Source organism: Sarcophilus harrisii, chromosome 4 (genome assembly GCF_902635505.1).
Source record: "Sarcophilus harrisii chromosome 4, mSarHar1.11, whole genome shotgun sequence".
Lineage (NCBI taxonomy): Eukaryota > Metazoa > Chordata > Mammalia > Dasyuromorphia > Dasyuridae > Sarcophilus > Sarcophilus harrisii.
The window spans coordinates 59,853,055-59,875,753 of record NC_045429.1 but is presented as its reverse complement, the minus strand read 5'-3'; the positions used below and the strand labels follow the sequence as shown (position 1 = coordinate 59,875,753).

General features: G+C 32.9%; 1 protein-coding gene across 9 annotated transcripts in view; it reads right to left on the bottom strand.

Annotated features, from left to right (window-relative positions):
- DNM3 (dynamin 3) overlaps positions 1–22,699 on the bottom strand; it is a 565,331-nt gene that overhangs the window by 283,993 nt on the left and 258,639 nt on the right. For all 9 annotated transcript variants that reach the window (XM_031936892.1, XM_031936891.1, XM_031936888.1 and 6 more), the window contains one exon: positions 14,931–15,044. In XM_031936892.1, coding sequence (XP_031792752.1) covers positions 14,931–15,044 — 114 coding nt within the window. The remainder of the gene's footprint in view (positions 1–14,930; positions 15,045–22,699) is intronic.

Below are 22,699 nucleotides of genomic sequence, written 5' to 3'. Positions count from 1 at the left end.
TTAATCATTCCTATTATTGGAAATGAAATTTCTGATCCACATATAATTTGTCTTACATAGAAAAATTCCAAATCTATTTGTACTTTTAAAACCAAAAGTCCTAAAAATTGTTAATACAGACAATTACTGGTTATACAGAATTCTGGTAATTTTTCTTGAATTTTCTGTTTTCTAATATATGGAAATCGTTTTCACCATCATTCATTTTATTACACTGGTTTAAAGTTATATTGTGTGCAGAATTTTTATTTTTGTTGAGAAAGAAAGTTCAGGTTACTATTTCTTTCTAGTTTAGTGATTGTTAAAACTTAATATACTCTGTTCTACAAAAACAAAACAAAAAAGATTCTCTTGGACATTTACTCCATCTTCAATAACATATTGACATGTAAAGTTTTGCATTGATATAAATTATAGTGGATATACAAGGATAAACAATACTGGAATGTACTTTAATGAAACACATTATAAAATAAAATGTGACCAACATCTTTTAAACAGGAGGGGAAGGTGAGTAGCATGTGGAAATGGTAAAGGCTCAAACGTGGTCTATTAGTTACATCAATCTTAATATTAAATGACCTTTCTCGTTTTAAGAAGCTTACTCCCACTGACTCCCCACCAAATTTCTTTTCTTTCCAGATAACTTTTAATCTAGAGACAAGGTGGAAATTCTGTTCTTGGCATCAGTTTAGGAAATGGTAAAGGAGATTACACTATAGAAGGACAGTGCAGGGAAGAGAAGGAACATTTTGTAAAATAGTAGCCAAGAAATTCTTATACTTGAACTATATACAAACCTATTTTAGTGGTGTTTTAATAATTGGAAAGGAATTAAAATTAATTCAAAATTTTATGTTTTATATGATATTACAAAATGGAAAGATCTGCATTTATAAAGAACTATTGCATGCAAGATATTATGTTATATATATTATACATTATATACATATATACATCAAAATATAAACTTAAAAACAGATCCTTTTAAAGATAAAGATTTCACCTCAAATATTAAAAAATATTAAACTGATTTTAAAAGTAAATATGTAACATTTTAGCAAGAAAAGATTACAGTGGGAGCTAACCAACAGTGCCAGAACCTAAAACCATTGGATTCCATGGTGAGTATAAGTTTAGAAAATTAAGTACTTATGATTTAAAATTGATAATATACTTTTCAGGTAAGGTCTTTACCACCAACCAGCTTACACTTCGGGTGAATGCATGTTATTTGAAATGGCACTACACATATTAAGCTCTATCTATAATTCTGTAAATAGCTCAGAAGGAAATTTTCCCCTCCAAAATCAGAAATAAATCATAGCTTTCAAGTTAAAAAGTACCTTAAAAGCAATTCATTTCCACATCTATAGTTTCAATGCTATACCTAATTAGGAAAAGAATAAATTGAAAATGTTGATTAACTTTTTAAATCTAGAGAAACAATTCTATTATCTCCAAAAACAAAGGGAGTATTTTTATAACATTTGTTTAAAAAAATTACTCATTGATATTTTCCCTGGATTTAACCTATGCATTTAATATTTTTGATATTTACAATAATGGACTTAGATAATGTGTTTATAGTGATAAAAGACTTAAACATACTATCCACCCCCCATTTCCACCCTATAGACCACCCAAAAACATATTTTATTTTGTGGGAAAGATAGTGGGCAAAAATACCAAATGTTTCTTTTTTATATTTTGCATAAACTATAAATTTAAGGGGGGGGAAGAAAGATAGGCAGATAGATATTAGAAGGAAATCAATTGGATAATTCTACTATCATTTTTAAAAAGTGTATAGTATTCATTCTTCTTCAAAATAATCTGCTTTCCTTTTCAAATTTAAAAGGAACAACTTCATCTCATATTATTGTTCAAAGAATCTGAGCTAAACACATATCAGCCCCAAACTACAATTTAAAATAAACAAAAGGTCACACTAATTTCAGGGGGCAGGAAATTCCTGAGTCAAGGCTAGAACTCTTAATTTGTTTTATTATGCTTTAATTTACTCAATTTTCTAGAAATTAAAATTTCCTGTAAGACTTCTAATGAAATTTAATCATTTTAATGTATAAGTTTGAAAAAGTAAATAGTTAAAGACAACTTATTCCTAATTATATTACATAACTTCGAGAAAACCAATTTGTTTTTTAGTATTTAACTGTAAATGATTTCTTACTGTATGTGAATTAAGAGGGGGTAAATTCTTTTATTATCAGAAATAAAGGACCTAAGTGTGGCTAAAAGAAAATTATGCTATGTCAAGAAGCATAATATTCATTCAAACATTTCTTTATATTTTAGCTTTTGTACTGATCTTTTTAAAAGCTATCTTGTTTTCACTAGACTTTTAAAAAAATGATTCAACATGCATCCTGTAGTTTTCAAGTCAAAGAGAAAATTGTTCAAAAACATTTTGTTTTCGGAGAGTATACAGTACAGCTCTATATTAAGTGAATGTATAAAATATTTGTATATATGCACATCTATATGATATCTATATGTATATTTTATAGCTGGGAGGAAAACCCAATAAGATATACATATTGAGAGAAAAACTTCTTATTAAATAATAGTTGTATTTCTGACATTAAACATTTTTTTTAACTTCTGAAAACAAACTTAAATTACTAGTTCACATCATACACTGATGATTGTCTTTTTTTTTTAAATGACCCATTTAATCCTTTCATGCTTAAGGTTCTGTTCTATTTTAAACAATTATTTCATATTATAGAGGAACAAATTCTCAAAGAGTCTAATTTTCTTTTTCAGGCAAGTTATATCATTCTTTTAATTTGTTATTAACAGGATTGAATAATAAACTTAAAATTGTTAGTTTTAATATTTCTTACCAATATAATTATAAATCTACTATTCTTTATGACTTTTTTCTGTTTCAGATTAACAATGCAAGCAAATGACTTCTTAAAGCAATTGTGTTTGGCTTACTTTGCCTTTGTGAGCATTTAAAAGTTCTCTTAGAAAACCTCCCAAATTGTTAACTCACTTTAGGAAATAGGACTCTTTCTTTTGTAATAAATCTCATTGGTTGGTGGTGTTGATTAGTTGGAGTTGAATTTTCAAAGGAGTGGTGGAGATGGGGTATTTGGAGGAATAGGGAAATTATGACTACCCATAAATGAAAATTACTCATTTGTATTCAGAGCAGGAGTAAATGATAAGATTTGACCCCATGATTTATTATTTAGCAAATATCTGTAAATGAAAATGAAATCCAATTCTTGTACAGAACTTAAAGAAAGGTGCGTTGTTTTAAAATTTTTTAAAGACATTTTAAATTATGGGTTCTTTTGAGATTTTATGGGCCTCTTTTATAACTGAGGATTGCTCTAACAATGTCCAAGACAAATTCTGACCACTCTGTGGGTCAATTTGTATTTACTTATAATTTTTGATTTGGGACACACCTTACAATTCATTGAGAGATGCATAAATTAAGCTCCTAAGTGTTGTTCTATTACATTTACGACATGCAGTTGGAAAGTTTGTATTTTAAAGGAAAGAAAAAATCAAAAGTTTTTTGATGTTGCTTTCAAAAATATTGGTAAATTGTTCCTTCTCATAATTCCTCAAGTAAATTGATTATACACAAATGTGGGATATTTGTTGTCAAATATATTATGTTGTTGATCTTTTTTGGAAGAGTCCATTTCCAACTAACTGACAAGTTTCTTTTTCATAGACAAGATTATAGGACTTATCTCTTTCTTAAAACTAAGTGTAAACATAGCTTTTATCTTTAACTTTGGTATTAAAATATGCAGTGTTTACAAGAAGAGGGAAAACATCTGGTTCAATTACTCTGAGTTATGAGTGCATGTGAGCAAGCTGTAGCATGAAATGGATTTAAAAATAAACCCTCTGTTTGGTTCCCTCTCCCCAAGTTTTCAAAGTGAGGTTTCTCACTAACATTCATGTTAGTATATTTGGATCAAATGTATAAATGTGATTTTTTTGAATAAAACCAAAAGTCTCACTTGTTCAATAGTTCCATAATATTTTAAAGTTTAATTTTGTTGTGTGTTTTTCTCCCTTTCCCTCTCCTTCTTAAAAAATTCCCCAAATCTGGACTGGTACAGACTGATTGTATCTGCCCATGAGCAAAGGAACTCTGATGGAACCAAGGGACTGGCTGGACGGAGTTGTCATGTGTCTGCCTGTCTACACTTGCTGTGCAGAACATCCTCTCACCTGTACAGCAGGCACAGACAGGCAGTCACATGACAACCCAGCCTGAATGACAACCAGCCAATGAAAGCAGCTCTCTCAAACTATAGCATCTACACCAAGAGCTACAACCAAAAAGAGGGAGCAGAAGTGTGGGAAGGGAAAGGGAGGGATTGGTGTTTCAGTCTGTTGGTTCAATACTTAAGTCATTGTGTGTGAATATTATCATTAATATTATTTCATTTTTATTTAATTTGGTTAGACTATTGAAACCCACCCAAAGTAAAATGAGTGGTGCCTACAAAATATAATAAAACCCATTTCTGAAATTTTCCTGTGCTTTTCTATAGTACTCTTTTCCTCATTGTTATTATTAATTTACTAACCATGAATTTTTATTTGTACACGGTTTTACAGCACCACTGTAATCAAGACTACAAAAGATGTTTCATCCCAATGCTTGAAAAATGAATGAATGATTCTTTCAATTTCACCCAATAACTCCATCAATTAACTTCTTTCTTCCATGCAATGATTTTTTCCCCAGAAATATCTCAAAATAAGATAGAAGGAGATTGGCCAAAAGATGTAGGAAATTTGGGCTAATGTATCATAACCAAGGTTAAATGAATTCGAATGGTAGGGGAAAAGAGTAATACATTACAATCTTCAAAATTATTAAAATAATTATTCCTCCCCTTTTGTTCCAAGATAATAGAAGCCTGAAAATAAAATGTCATATTCTTTTATCTCATTATCTAATTTTTTTTACTTCAGTATATTTTCCCATAAAGTATGCACTTTTACTATAATTTGGGAGTGGAGAAACAAAGTTACAACATTCTCTTGGATCAGACAGCTTCTATTTTCAGTAAGCATTCAAATATGACTTTCAGAAAGGATAGGGTTTGATATCAGTAGAAATGAATTATATATTTTGTCTTAAAGTTTAAGAAATTATTTAAACTTCAGGAAAAACTTTATTAACCAAAGGCCAAATAATTTGAGTTTCCCTATATATCAAGTCTGAAAACAAAGGAAGGTCATAGACACTTTCAGGAAAGGGTTCTGTCAAACTGGATTTGTATGCATTTTGGTTTTCTAAAGAAAAATCTCTTTTCATTTTTTTTGTCACAATAAAAGTTGTGGGGCTTTTTGGTTTTTGTTTTGCTTTTCCTTTTTGTTTGTGGAGGATAAAATAAGGAACCTCTCAAGTTTTCCAGTTTCATTAAAATCTTCCTTGGGGATTTAATGTTCAAATCTTCTACTTTTAGTTTTCTTTTCAACCAAAACATAAAATTGCATTGACAAAATTCATCATTTATAAGATGAAGGATTTGGATTAAAAAAACTTCTAAACTCTTCCAGTTTCCAAATTTTATGATTATATCATTCTACTTGCAAAAAAATGAACCTGAAATATCCGTTTAGGAGTTCAAAACAGACAGATTAAATATGAAATAGTATTTTGCTTTTAATAATGAATGGGACAAAACTTGAAATTTAACTTCAGAAAATACATTGTCAATGAAATTAAAATGTTTCTGAATATACTTGGCTATGATGTTTTTATCATAAAAGCCAGAGATTCCAGGTAAAGCCTAGAGTTATATATTTGAAAGTATGCATATCTTATTTTTTAATGTTTTAATGAACATTTATAGATCAATGTTCAATTCAAAGTGTTTTATGTAAAGTTTTCAAGACTCGCATATAAAAACACCACATAAGGAATCACTCTACGAAAACTGAAATCCAATCTCTTCTGACCTGTTACTTAACAACTCTCAGAACTATACGAAAGCCAAGTCAGAAAGTAAAGAGACCAACTTTAAGGAGACAGGAAATTCCACAGTTAAGACTAAAATTCTGGATTTTATTCCATTTTGCCTTGGGGTGCTACAGTTTCTAGAAAAGTATACATTCAACTACCTCAAGTTCTTGAAGGAAAAGTTTTTCAAGTTTGATAGATTATGATAAAATAGTAAATAGATCTTGGTTACAGTTTAATTTAACTTCAATTTCTTAGGGTAAATGGAAAAAGTTATATTCTAAAGGAAAGTTGAAGAGTGTCAATTTCCCTTCTCACTTCAAGATTTTAGAATTCCTTGATGAATACCCAAGTGATTATCCATCCAAAATGTACTGACCAATGGCCATAGCTTTCATTTTAAAACTGTGAATAATCTTCACTCAAAATATATGGTTAGGATTATTAAGTAGAAGATTTTTACTCTTAAACATCAATATATTTCATATTTGCATTTTTTGACATTTTGCATTTATAAAAACTTTTTGCAAAAAAGGCTTAGTCTTTTATTTTCAAAAGTCATTAAATGAGGCTGAGACTGACATTTAAAGTTTAATTTTCCAAGAAAATATTTATCCTTCCATCTGAGACTACATTGTTAGCTGCAGATTGGAACAATTAACACAGAAAATGAGATAGTATTTGGGAGGTATTTTCATCTCATTTAACTTAGACAATGGAAAACTATTTTAATATAATGGAAATCGATAAGGAGGTGTGTGAACTACATCAGTACATAGAAATATTTATAGTGAAATAATGTTAAGTGGAGAAACACATAGATTCTAAGAGGGATGTGTGCTAATAAGAAACTATTTAAAATGTATGCATGTGCACCAACAATGACTGAAAAGAAATTTGGAATAATATAAAATTTTGTGTTTTAATGTTCTGTCAGTGTGACACTGTTGAATTCTTGTTTAGATGGCAATAGTCTGTTCTACAGGAATAGGAACTGACATAATATAATGATAAGTTATCATAGTGTGGATTGCCTGGGAACATCATGTGGAGAGCTAGGTCTAACATCTTATTTCCTACCAAGAGAATTACGGTTATCATTGTTACAAATAAGAATAACACTGGGTAAACATCAATGTTATGGAAGCATGTAATCTTTTTTTCATGTTATCCAAACACCTCAAACCACAAAAATTGAGTTCATGACTTTTTTGAGACCAAGTACAGAAAATATCCTTATTTCAATCTGCTTTTTTGGATTTTCTTTAATAGCCTGAGGTTAGTGTATTTCCACTTGAAATGCTTATGTTTATATTCTCCTAAAACCTTCTGAGTATCCTTTGTCATCAGAGTAGTACTAGAACTTTTCATCTTCTCTGCTGGCCTATCACAAATATTTATTCAAGTTAAAGCTAAGGATTGAATAGTCAACAATGATTCACAGACTTCTTTTGAATATTGCATACATAATAAAATCTACTTTCCTAAAGCAATGATATTTTGCAATAGTAAATTCATGCTTTATGTTTGCATGAAAAGTTATCGGATTTCTCTCAAATTTTACTTTGATATTTTAAAATAAAGATAGCCAAAGCCCCAAATCCTTTTTTAATGGCACAAGTCCTGTTTCTATCCCATCCGGCTTTTTCCGAAGCCTCCTCCCTGTCCATCATCTAGCTTCAACAGCCCTATCAGAAATGGGTAAGTCTATTATGTTTCAAATACAGAAAATTGCCTAGATCAGTTAATTCTGGAGTGCATTTTTTATTTTGCTAGTTATATTTTGTTAGCATTACTTATGTAGTCAGTGCAAGAGAGAGCATTAGATTTAATTATAACACGTGAAACTAATGCATTTTTTTTCTTATAGTCTTCATGTTTATTCCTAAGAAAACAGAAAAGTTTATAAATCTCAAAAATAATAAAAGGGCCTTAAAATAAATGAACTATGTATGAAAAATTTTATAATTTTTCCATTTAATTCCCTTTAATTCCTGTGCCATAATTAGTCTTCTCTTCTAAGGCTACCTCCCATTTACTCTGGAAAACAAGGAAAATTCAAATAGTCTTTTTCTCACCATATTGTTCTCATCCAACTCTGTTCTCATCCATCTCAACAACTCAGGGAAAGTAATTTGACTTGATGAGTGCTAATACATAAACTTTATGCTGTCAACTGAATACTGACATAACTTTAATTTAAATAGACAAAACTGACTATTTATCTGTAAGAGCAATAAATAGCTCTCATTTTAATGAACATGATAAGAAACAAAAAAATCTAGATGTGAAATCTTTATGTTGTTTAGAAAGGTCTCTAATTTTTTTTTTGGACAATTGAAGCTTACTTTCTGGAATCTTAAAAAATACACCAAAATCTAATTCATTCTTCAATAATGGAGGATTCTTCATAGTTCAACTTGAATTAAGATGAAATTTATCTTTAAATTATTTATAAAGAAAAGAGTATGCTGAATAATAATTATATAAATAACACCAAAAGGGATTAGTTTGATCTTCTTGGCATTTAAAATGTTTACTAAATTAATATGCTAATTTCTCCTATGTTAATTAGTGCTAATTATAAATTACTATTTTTAAAAATAGGTTCCAGGAAATATTCTTAGTTTAAAAGTAATAAGAGCACAGCTAGGTGTCACAGTGAAGAGAGTTCCAGGCTTAAAGTTAGAAAGACTCAACTTCCTGAGTTCAAATTCGGCCTCAGATACCTAAAGCTGCCTGACTTTGGACAAATCACTTAACCCTGGTTGCCTCAGTTTCCTCATCTGCAAAATGAGCTGGAGAAGGAAATGGCAAACTACTCCAGTACCTCTGCCAAGAAAATTCCAAATGGAGTCAAGAAAAATCAGGCATTACTAAACAATAAAATCACACTCGAAAATACTTAATGGTCCAGACTCTTCTGTCTTTGTCACCCTGGATGACCAATCAGTTGTCAAATAGCATTCTTTTTATGTCCATACCATTTCTTCCACGTATCCCCTTTTCTTTGCTCACACATTCTCTATTCCAGTTGAAGCTCGCATTACATCGGGAGTGGACTCTGCTAACATCTCATTCATTGGTTGTCCTGCCTCAAATCTCTTCTCATTTCAATCCGTGTTTCTAGTGACCTATTATTATCTCTAGGATCCAACATAAATTTCTTCACTTGACACTGAATACTCTTCACAGCCTCACCCCTTATCTTTCCCATTTCCTTCCAGATCACCATCCTATTATGTTTCAACCATACTGTGATGCTTGGTGTTCCATTCCAATCTCAGTAGCTGACTATCTCTCATGTCTGAAATGTCTTCTCTTTTAACCTCCACCCCTTGGAGTCCTTGACTTCCTTCCAAATTCAGGTCAGTGGGCCATTTCCTGCAGGCTTCCTTTCCTGGTCCCTCAAGTTTGTTAGTATCTTTTCTTCTTATGTGTCTTCCCATCTGCTCTGTATATATCTTATACATTCTCTCCCTGCCATGGAATGTAAACTCCTTGAAGACAAGAACTAATTTTTTTTGTATCCCAAGTATTTAATACAGTATCTACCACATAGTTAAACATGTAATAGATATTTATCTTTTGATTATTTGACCTTTCCTATTCGGAAAAGTCTTCCTTGTCTTACTTTAATTGATTAAATTCAAAATAGTGAAGTTTTTTTTTAATTAAAAAAAAAGGTCAAGTTCAAGCCATGGGCAAAAGGCTAAGAACATATTATTAAGATATTTGTTAAATTAATAAGCTATAGTTAAAACTGAATATGGCAGATAAATAGACCTTGAAACTTTAACAGAAAAGTTGTTGCTGTTTAGTAATGCAGTTACAACTGATCTTTGTGAATATACAATCCAAGTGGTTTGTCATTTTCTTCCCTAGTAGATTAAGGCAGACAGAGGTTAAGTGACTTACCTAGAATTACAAGAAGCTAGATTTGAATAGTGTTCTATCCACTGAGGTACCTAACTATCTTCCGACAGAAGGATTAGAAGAATATTTTATATCCATTACTTATTATCACAAAACAGTACCACACAAAGTCATAGTCAAATATAAAGAGAAGTCTAAGAGCTAAAGTAATCACAGATTTCAAAAATTTTCCCGCTTAACTTCTTGGCAAAGTCTTAATTTCAGTAGCAATTCTTTTAACAGATAGCCTTTTCCATTCCTTTTGAGTAAATGAGTTTTAACTTTTTTTAGGTTGTAGCAAAATGTAGATTATTTTTCAAACTATAACATAATCACATTTTCTTAAAGACTTTCTCAAAGCACCATTAGGAACTTTATAGTTATATACAACATACCTTAAAAACCTCCTTGTCAGTTATAGCAGTAGTGACAAGGAAGCGATTTCATTACAGTATGCAACAATAATTTTTAAAGTGTGGCTTATAGATAAAAGAAATCAACATCTAGGGACTGAAGGGACTTAAAAGATCATTTAATTCAATTTTTTCCCCCACGATACTTGCCCAGGGTCATACAACTGGAAAGTGTTAAGGTCTGGTACCACTCAGGTCCTCCTGACTTCAGGGCTGGTACTCTATCCACTGCACCACCTAGCTGTCCCAGCCCAGGTCTTTTAATCACAAATCTAATGCATTTTCAACCCGATGCTGTTTCTAAGTAGTCCATAATTGAGAGATTATCTGGCTCAAAATTTAAGTTCTAATTAACTATATCTAGCCACCTAAGGAAGCAAAGAATTAGAAAGCTGTTTAAAAATGCTGATTACTATAAACTTACCATTCATCTTCAGGGCATTATTCATTTACAACATTGTTTTCCCCATTGCTAATAAATACAAATGGTAGTGGGAAGAAGTATGGAAATGTCACTGAGCATGATGGCATCTGAGACTGAACTTTTTTCCTCACTCTCCATGCTATTCTGTGCCAAGAACCATTGGCCTAACTTCTAGCTCTTGTTCCTCTATCAATATGAAATGATAAGGTACAGAAAAGAAATGTGGTCAAGAATACTGCCCCAGGGGCAAGTGTTATTTCCAAGAGCAAAATCACATTTAAATTTTCAAATTTCCCATGTGTTATCTCATTAAATCCTCATGATATCCTTGTAAAAGAAGGCAAGGGAGGTTTACTAATCTGGTTGATGGAAGAGAAAGTCACTGTCACTTGCCCATGATCACACAGCTAGCTAATGATGGGGCCAGAAGAAGAACAGGTTTCTCAACTTCTAGTTCAGTGTTCCATACATTGTACTAATAATAACCATAATAAGGTAATTTTGTTTATTTTCTGTCCTATTTTTCCAATTCTTTTTCTATATTTATTATTCTACAGCTGAGAACTGATCATTTAAAATATAATAAAAATTTTACAATTTGTTGATATTTTTGAAAACATTTTATTTGTATGTATATATTTGTGTATGTGTTATGTTTGTATCTATACACACACACACATACACACTCAAAATCTCTTCATATGCTACTGCCTTTTAGCTCCCTCTTCTATGTCTCCTGAGAGTTGATCCCCCAACCCTTGCACACTGCCCACTTTCTTATGAACTCCACTTAGAATTCCAAGGACTCCTTAACTCAGAGTCTGCCTTCAATAAAGATTCCATCCTGGATTGTAGGCTCTTCCCCTTCTCAAATTACTTTGTGTTACTGATCTCTGTACATGGAATATCCAATGAAATGTAAACTTCTAGAAGGCACAATGTCTTTTTGTCTCTGTGCTCTAGTGCCTAGTGGATCCATACTAAGTGTTTAAGAAATGTTTAATTGCGTATTCTCCAGTCTCCGAAAATTGGTTTTGGAATCCAGGAAACATATGGAAAAAATAAGGGCTCAATATGAATTCCTGAATAAAAAACTAGTGACAATTTATGACATAGTTATTGTACTTATTTTAGTTACTTAAGGAAGAGAAGTATTGTGATGTCATTGTATTATAGAAATATTGTTCATAGACAATGAAGTAGGTATAAGTATGTCACAAGGAGAAAATACAATTGATCCCTAACTTAAAAACACTAAATGCAATTTTCCATAAAAACAATGTTAAGTAGGTTTCTAGACAACCTCACAGTAGTCTATTTAACTCATAATATACATTACTAATATTTAGTACATTACTAATAGTTTTACAGGATCTAACTATCATTCCATTACTGTTTCTAAGAAAAAGTACATTCAGAATCACATCTATCAATCTTTCTGGATTTCTAATCCCAACTATGAAAAAAAAACTTATAACTCCTCCCAGCTATCTCTTCTGTTCAATTGGGAAATATAGGAACATCCTCCTACCTAGAACCCAAAATGAGAAAGGTAGAATTCCTTGAAACTCTCCCATCTTAAATTGACAACATACATAGAGAAATCCATATCTTATGAAGATAGGGAGATCCAAAAGCAATGGGCAGCAGCTGTTGTGGAGCCCAGTAGGTCACAACTTCAAGTGGGAGTTTAGATTGCTCACGTGCCAGCCCTGTTATGTATTTGAGTCCATCATAAGTTGGGTACCTATGGAATGGAAGATGCTTGTGGTATTGTCAGTACAATACCTACATTGTGTGTATTATGGTACCATTTCAGTTTATTATTGTTTAATAATAACAATAGTTAACACATACAGAATTATAAAGTTTTTGATGTATTTTGCTCACTACTTTAAGATTTACAAAGCATTTTTCTTACAATAATCCTGCTAAAGATGGTGGGGCTATTTGACTTAGACAATGATACAGTTATTAAATGGAACAGTGAGGATTCAAAACCAAGTCATCCAATTCTAAATGTAGAATTCTTTTCACTACACATTCCCATCCTGTCATGTGTGACCCTAGAATCTTCTGGCAATTTATTATTGTTACTTCAACTGCTGGGTCATAACTACAGAATGTGGCGATATGTCTCAACCAATAACAAAAGAACTATAATTTGGCAACCAGAAATATAAAGAAATTTAACTTGGGAGATATTTGTTAAAATGTATGTTTATATAAATACATATATATAAATTGAAAAATTGGAGAAAATGTAATGTAATAAGGATGAAGGAAGATTGAATAGAGAAAACAATTTTTTTCAAAGATTTCTTTACTTAAAATATTTAAGACAATGAATGTATTCAAGTATTCAAGAAGATATTCAAGGCAATGTTTTAACCCCAAGTGATACTCACTGTCATTTTGTTAGAAATAACAGAAAAATTCATTTAATTTTTCAAATATTAAAAAATAGGAAATCTCCAAATAACTATTATAAGCAAATAGCAGATCAAAGAGTTTCAGCTGTTTCTCTTTCAAGCCTGGGTGTTTAGTGATCATGGCGTGCACTTTATGTTTACATTCTCCTTGCTTAGTGGGGAATCATAGAAGAGTAACAATAAGAGTAGAAGGAAGTAATGATTGAGAAATTGAGGTGAAGCCAATACAAAACTGTGAAATCTAGTCAGTCTCGAAAAATGTGTTTTTTTCAAAACTGCTGAAGAAATTTAGCATGGTCACTTCCCCATGCAGGCCAATGATGAGAGCCTGGAGAATTGGGATTTGTAGTACAAACATTTCTTATTCTATCTGCTAAAACATTCCCAAAGGAATCATAACATATCCATTTTAAAAAGCCCCAAGAGGCCATTCAGTCCAACTACTTCCTGAACAAGGGTCCCTTAGCAGCATCTCTGGCCAGACTTCATGAAGTCTTTGCTCGAAAACCTAAAGTGAGAGAAACTAGAAAAAAGCTCCTGAGGCTGCTCATGGAGATAGCTCTGATCAAGTTGTTCCTTCCCACTCAGCATTAACCTGTCTCTCTATCACTTTCATCCATCGTTGCTCATTCTGGTATCTGGTGCCAAATTTAACTATTCATCCATGTGATGGCTTTTTAAATAGTTGAAGATGTCTATCACTTCCTGCTGAGTTTCCTTTTCTCTTTGTATATCATGTTCTGGAAGCCTAATACTTTTCCTATAATTGCTCTCTAGTTCATCATGTAAAATATGGCACTGTCAAGTAAATACACTATCTCAGTTGTGATGTGACTAGGAGACAGTGTGTTGGTCCTTTCACCTCCCAAGTTCTGGTCACTGTGTTTTGCATGATGAAGCAAGAGATTTCATTAGCTTTTTTGGCAAGCATACCACAATGGACTTCTATTGAGCTTTCAATCCATCAGTATCCACTTGGTCTTTCTCATATCATTTACTATCTGGTACCACACCTTTCCTATTTGGTAATGATGAAGTTAATTTTTTTAACTTCCATAAGACATTGCATTTATTTCTATGAGATTATTTTCAACATTCGAGCCTTTTATTATTCAGTAATTGAGCTAATCCCTTACAACTTTAGATTCTGGGTACATTTCATAAGCATGCTATTTGTATGTTCATCCAAATCTTTGCTGATAATATTACGTGCAACAAACAGAGGCAGATCCACTGATTTCCTCTTTCCAAGATGGCAATTGGTCATTAAGTATTTCTTTTGATCATTCAATTTGTTATGAAATAATCTAACAACATTAGATTTAGTCTATATATTTATTTCCAATACTCCTGAAATAGAGACAATAAATTCAAAGTGCGCAATGAAATGTATTTTTGGACATGCTAAAATGTATGGATTTATTTTTGCTTGTTTATGCATATTTATTAGTAAAATTGTTTTTTATGTTTTAGAAGGAGGTGAAATTCGGGAAATAGAGAATCGCTACAGATACATAAAAAAGAAAAAAGAAAAAAAGACTAAAAAACTATATATGTATAGATATATGCTGTCTCAATGCAAGCTAATAGCAAGAGAAATTCAGGACATACTTTAATATGGAAAAGTTGTGAAAGGAACATGCATCTTCTCATAAAATGCAAATTAACATATAAATCTGTATGTAAGAGACAATGGTTTCTAGAATAGTTTTTTCATAGCAAAAAGAAAAAATTGGGTAAAGGTGATCTATAAAAATCATTTTCCTTACCTCATCATCTTTATACCAGGACAAGCTTTCTGCAGTAAGGACAAACCAATACTCCTTGGAGCCTCCTTTCATAATTCCAATGTTGTTGATTGTTAGCCATCCCTTCCGAATAACCTACAAAAAGTGAGAATCAACAGATACATTTAACTTAATATTAAATAGTAGCATGATGGATTCCATTATTAGTCTCATTTTTTAAAATATGTAAAGCATATAGTATAACGAGAACAAACAAATGTTTTAAAGTCAGTATGCTTTTTCTCAAAATTCTATTATTTAATCAAGATAATATCTCTTTTAAAAGTCTAGATGACTATATAACCAACAGCTTGTTGAGGATTAAAAGAAAACTAAAAATGATGGAGTAAGCCAGATCAAAATTTATCCATTATGATGTATCCTACTGTTATTTATGCTATTATTAGTGCAATTAAAATGTATTTATTCACTTAAGGTTTGATAGGCAGTTTTTATTATCCAGCTCCTTATTCTCCTTATTCATCCATCTGGTCTGTACATTATTTATTGCCTGCTTTGGCATCTCCACCACAGGTGGAACCAAGGGCAGTAAGATGAAATTCAAATCCATTGATTTGCAAGCAATAATAACTTTTGTGGGGTTAGTAAGCAAAGAGTTTTATATTACTGGCTAAACTTTCTTTTTTTTCTTTTTGACTTTCTATGATTTTATCCATATTACCCCTTGACTTTTAGGGGATTGTATAAGTAAACATCAAAAGAATCTGAAAAAAGTCAGTTTATAGTTGAAATTTTTAAAAATATTAGCTACTTAAGATTATAAATATAAAAGAAATAATTGTAAATGACAGTTAAAAGCAAATTTAACTATTTTTTCTCCTCACAGCTAGTATGGAATGCAAACCTGACAGTCATAGCATTCAGTTATCTACATCAGTCATTATCATGTCACAATATGCAAAAAAAATAAGTGCTTTAGCAAATTTTCACATTAATTTTAAGTAATTTTTGTATATCATCTGTAATCTGAATTGTCAAAAAATTTTAAATACTAAGATAGTAAATCAAGGAGGATTTGTAGGTTCTAAGGATTTAAATTTATAACATATGTTTCCATTAGTTTTTCTATGGCAAGATTGAATAGTAAAGTTTATCTAAAGTGTTCTGGGCCCTTCCTTCTTGCTATCCTCTGCCACTTCCCATGGCTTTCCTGCCATTGGAAGATCGATGACCAGAGCCTTCCTTTTGCCTGCTGGTTATCCAGAGCTCCTTGTAAATGAACTGTCTCTAGATACTCCTACATACTCCAAAACTATCCCTTGTTTTTTCTCTTGCTCTTCCCATACTTTCAAGTAAACATCTCAATCTTTATTCATCAATTAGAAAACATGCTATGAACTAGGATCTGTGCTAGACAGGGATACAAGCTTTTGAGAATCTGATAGTCTGTTACAGAGAAACAAGAGGTGGTATGGTTGTATGGGATCAGAAAACCACAGTTCAAATTTTGCCTACTTGACTTTGGGCATAGTATTCAACATCTGTAAACTTTTCTTCATATCTATAAAAGGAAGAGATGGGTCTATATGGCCTTTGACTCTCTTCCAACTCTAAATCTATAAACTTATGTAAATATAATAGTATATGTACATATATGTCATAATGTGGAGAAGAGGCACTAGCTGTTGGGGAAGAAAGGCAGGCAAGGATTCTAAGAGGCACCAGATAAAAAGAAGTACATTACAGGAAAGAGGAAAAACAATTTTAGGAAGAATATATCGGATTAATCTGACGTGAAAGTGTAAATAATTTTGTTACCCACTCTCTAATGATAGTTATGTTTTACTTAAACAAATTTGAGAGGGCTATTTACAAACCCAAATGAATTAATCTCCAATAAAAAAGTTTATCATGTATATTTATCACTTTTAACTCCACTGTGTCTGTCATATCTAGATAACCCCTTCTCCTCACTTATACTGCAACTACTTTGATTCTGGTCTTTATTATATGGTCTATTATTATTAGAAAATCGTAATATTGTACTGGCCTTCTAATTAGTTCCTCTGTTTTAACTCTTCTCATTCTTGGCCATTCTCTACACAACTCTCAAGAGTGATTTTTCTAACATATCATTGTGACCATGTCACTGCCCCCATATCCCAAACCCCAACTTCCACATACCAATAAGCAGTCACTAAACTTTAGTGGCTCCTTATGGCTATAGGATAAAACTCAAAGTTCTTTATTTTCCATTTAAGACTCCTCACAACCTGACCACTTTCCTATCTTCCTATTCTTTTATATTTCAATCCCTTCCATGCTTCCATGCTTTGAACTGTCTGGCCTCCATGATTGGAATGTTCTCCCTCCTCACTTTGACTCCAAGAATAACTGGCTTCATTCAAGACTCAGTTCAAATGCCACTTTCTACAGGCAATCTTGCCTGATCTTCACACCTTCTACTGGAAATTACCTTCTGACACACGTGTCACACACACACATACACACACACAATGGATGTCCCTTAAAGTTGCTGTTTTATCTTTTTTTTTCAGTTCTCAAAAATTATCAAAGGGCCTTGCATGTAATATGGGCTTAATAAATACTTATTGTTTACATGGGTCTTATTAGTGACTCTCAAATTATGATCTGTAAGTAATTGTCAGCTCCTGCCTCTTTGGAAATTTTTGTTTTGCTCAGGTAAGTCACCAAAAAACTATTTAGTCAGTGGTGATGCTATCTATAATTTCCACTGAAGAGGAAATAAATGGTAAAAAAGGAAAGTAAAGAGTCATTATAATCAAAAGGAAGAAAAAACTCATGGAAGAATATGTCTAAGGAAAGAGAAATAAGATTGACTCTCAAATGAGAATATTGTATGAGTGAAAATATCAGCTCACTTGAAATTATTACAATAAAGCCTAATCTTTCACTTGTTTTCAACCATGTAACAAATAGAACTTGGGTTAGAAAGCATATGGAATGGATGGAGTGGATGAAGAGACTTTACTGAATAATTTAAAATTCTTAGGCTCTAAATACCACATCTTTCCTAGAATGCTTAAGTAAGCAGAAGTTGGGAATACTAAATATGAAATTATCATACTGGAAAAGAGAGTGAAAAGACTACAGGACCAAATAGATATTTTTTAAATTCATAAACTGTTTCTTGAAAGGATTATTATTTGTCTATCAGCAAAACAAATACATCTAGGCTTTCTTCATCAATAAAATTTGTCAATACAAAGAATTTTGTTAGTGTGTGGGAACTGAGGAAACCTTATGAGGGTCTCCTCACAGGAAATCAAATGGAACACTTCTCTGTGCATTTCTGTGCTCACCAACAGAGTGCTCAACAATAGTTTGTAATAACTTCAAATAAGTCAAGTTGACAAGTATATATTAAGTTTCTACTATGTGCCAGAAACTACAAAGCATCAAGGACACAAATAGCAAAAAAATACCAAATTCTGTTCTCCTGGAGCTCACAGTTTAATATTGGAAATTCTATATAAACATGTACTATTTATTGGCAGTGGCAAGTTCAAATCTCAGATCCTAAGTAAAATTTTTACCAAGAAGTAATTCTCCTTGAAAGAAAGGCAGGAGGCAGCCTGTTGTTAGAAGGCCAAGTCACTTCTTCATGAAATGCTACATTTTTTCTGGAATCCTACCAGATGCAGCCCTAAGCCCTTGCCTCAAATCACCACAAAGGTCTGTTCCCACCAAGTAATCGGTTCTATTTCCAAGCTATTCCATCAGCTATTGTCCAAGAAGCAACTTCTACAGAGAAGTAGCAAACTGTCATCCTACCACTGAGCAGAAAACCTTAGAGCCTTGATGCTAGCAACATCCCCCTCCATCCCTCCAAATCACTTGGCCAGTTTTCACCTTGGCCCTCTGCCATAGTCCATCAGTCACAGCTGAGGTCCCAAAAAGAAGGTTCCCACCACCAAGATTTGGCAAATGCCTTTGACAGGCAAATCATTCAATGTCAGAAGCAGACATAAGGGAAAAAGGGTTTTTCCATCTGCTATAGAACTGAATCTTGAATGCAAACTCTTAGTTTCTCTTTGTATCCTCAGTGTTTTAGCTTAATATACACTTTTTTATTCAGTCCTAGGCCACTCTTCCAATTTTCCACTGCTGTAAATGCTCTTCTCATTCATACCTTAAAATTCTCACTTTAGACTAGAAAACTTCTAAATCTTGCATAACTGGTAAGTTAGTAGCTACATCTCTCTTCATCAGTCCTCATTGATTGTGAAAGACCCACTATTTGCACAGCATTAGAAATATCAAAGCCCAAAACTTCAAAAAGATTTTGAGCCTTAATGGTCACTAGGTGGTGAAGTAGATGGGCCTGAGTATAAATATGGCCTCTGACAAAATTGACACTTATCAGCTGTGTGACTCTGAGTAAGTCACATAACTCTGGCTTGCAAAACAAAAGAAAAAGTCTTTGAGCCTGACATTTGGCTTGTGTCTGATCCATATTGTTACATGCAGAGAGTTCTGCTACAGCTATCAATATATAATTTGAAGGATTGCTTTATATTTTGAAAACAAGTATTATTCCCTTGAAGTCAAAGTGGATTCTTCACATGGAAGAGATTCTATGTGAAAAGAAACAGAAAGTAATTTAGACTCACCACCTATTGTTTACAATCGTCCCCCTTCCTCACACACACACAAACAGATTCATATTTATGAGCACATAAAGGAGAAAAGACCCTCATAATAATCAAAGTCTGAAATTAAGATGTTTCACTGAAATAATTAAGAAAGAAGCTTTCAAAATTAATAATATTGAACACGGCAGAGTTGGTATACTTCAAACTCATGAACAAATATTCTCATCTAAATATGGAAGCATATGAAAGAAAATTACTTGTTAAGCATTTTCTATGTGCTAAATACTATCAAAGCTGTATAGACAAAAAAGTCAGATGATTGCCGCTCTCCTGAAACAGCATAATGAAGGAAACAACAAACTAAAAAAAGTTCAGTTAAGGACATATGGAATGGCCCAAAAGTCTGAAGGCTGCATTGATTGGACATTTGGCAAGGCCCATGAGTCCTTAGGTGTATTGATGCAACCATAGATCTGATAATAATAATAATAACTTTTTTTTGGAGTCTGGAGGAAAGAGAAGAAAGTCAAATGATAAGGCCTGGAGGCTCTTAAGATGAAGTGGTGGGACATGTGGTAAGGCCTAATGGAATTCATAAGAAGGAAGAGAATTAGTAATTATCCTATACAAGAAATGTGAGCAGTAATGCAAGTCAGATAAATAGGAAAACAGAAATAAAGAGTTCTCCCTCTCCTATTTTCTCTTTACCCTGTTTTCTTTATCTTCTCCCTTCTTTCTTCCTCCCTTCCCTCTCTTCTTAATTCTCTGAAATCTGGTTTCTAATTTCATCTTTTTTTTTTTTTCCTGAGGCAATTGGGGTTGAGTGACTTGCTCAGGGGCACACAGCTAAGAAGTGTTAAGTGTCTGAAATGACATTTGAACTCAGGTCCTCCTGAATTCAGGGTGCAACCTAGTTGCACCTCTACTTTCATCTTTTAATTAAAACAATTCTCTCCAATGTTATCAATAGTCTCTCTCTCTTTTTAAAAAAATTTTCCCCCAATAATTTCTTAATTGGTAAAACTGATGGCCTTTTTTCAATCCTTATCTTTCTTGACTTCTCTTTAATTTTTCAAATTGTCAATCTTGGTCTTCTCCTTGACACTTTCTTCTCCCAAAGGTTTTGTAACTTATTCTTTTCCTACTTGTTTGATCACAACTTCTTCATCTTTTTTGCTGGATCTTCATACAGTGTGTGCCCACTAACTGTGGGTACCTACCAAAATTCCATCCTTGTTTCTCTTCTCTTTTCAAGTTGAAGAATTTACTATCAGTGTGGTAGCTGACCTGGATGCCACGTTCATCCTCACTGAAGGCATTTGACAACATAACTGAAAACATTATGCTTAAAAGCATGAGAGTAAGCACACAATCTCAAGCAAGCACATGACCTCATTTCATTCCATCAGTCACCGGGAAAGCATGAGAACATCATCCATTATCCAGAATCCAGACAAGTATGCCATCTTGAAACTGATGTACGACACTGATGAACTCTGGGCAACAAAATTTTGACAAAATTTTCCATAAGCCCTCATAATTGGCAGTATCAAAGGCCTTGGTCAGATCTATAAACATTGTGAACAGACCACTGCTGTGCTCCTGGCATTTCTCTTAGACTTGTCTCTTAGAGTTGTCTTATCCACCATTCCTTGATTCTTTCTGAAGCCACCCTGCTTCTCAAATAGGTAACCATCTTCCAGGTATAGGATCTGTCTATTAGGGCAACTCTGATAAGAACCTTGCCAGCAATGGCTAAGAGAGAGACTTCACAGGAGTCTTGTAATTGTCACAGGAGAATCAATTTGTCCTTGAACTCCTAGGGGATAACTTTCTCTTGTCATATAATACAGAAAACTTAAATCACCTTTTATATGAGCAATGGTCCTCCCACAAGCTGGAATAGAATCAACACCAAGTTCTTTGCCATAGGAAAAGAGTCTAATGGCATTCAAAACCTCCTCTTCAGCTGGAATTTCAACTAGGAAGGGATTGACTCCAACCAGAGGTAAATGGTCAGTGGTTTGTTTCAGCATTAATTGATGATGGTCTATTACGAACACAGTGGAAGTGTCCTTATCACTTATCAGTGCAGCCTCATCAGCACTGAGTAGTTGTGATGCACCACATATCTTTGGCCCATAAGTAACCTTACGGACATCATAAAAGCACTTTGAATTGTTACTATTCATAACATAAAGTTGAATTTCATCTACTTTCTTACTGAGCCAAGAATCCTACTTCTCTCTAAGCTTTGTTTGTGCGTTGCTTTGATGGAATTAAATGCTGCCTTCTTAGAGATGGATGAATTATTGTGCTGGTATACTCTTTGGGGTTCTTGTTTTTCATTTAGCAGTTTCTGAATTTCTTCATCATTTTCACTAAGCCACTCTTGATGTTTGCAAATGTTCTGACATATATCAGCAAAGGCAGTGCTGAACACCAGATCTAAAAACTACCCACTTCTTTTCTGTTCTACTGTTTCCAAATGAGTATTGATTCAACTTTCCCTCCAAGTTAGGAACAAACTGTTCTAATTCCAAGAAGTGCCCTAATCTGTTGCTATTAATTCTTTGGGTAGTCTTTTTGACTTAGGGATACTGCTTTTGTTGAATGCAGATATACAACATGAAGAGGATGTCTGTGATGAGTCCAGTACTCTGCACCACACATTGCCTTCATCACTCTCACATCCTGTTATTCTCTTCTCCTTAATATGTGCTACAAGGGCACATCCACGAAATTTTACTGCAATCAGGTTAACAGAAAGTAATGTTGATGATGAGATCAGGAGATGCACAGTCTTCATTTGTAAGTGACCATTGCTATTGCTCTTTCCAGCTCTGTTCTTCCAATAATTTCCTATCTGCTCAGTTCTCTTTCAATAAGAACTGTTCATCTTTCAGGTATACTGGATTTTGTGTTGTCTGTAAGTATGCATACATTTCATGTACATCACACAATGAGGTAAGCAATATAATCCTTAAGATATCTATGGAGCTGCTAAATCACACTGCTAGTTACAGTAAAACAATGACCCTATGGTCTGAGTCACATATGTGCAAGGTTGGAACTACAGATCCTTGTGTATCTGCACCAGTGACTTCCTCACTTTCCTGTTACCATAGGAGATGATAAATAGAAATAGTAAAA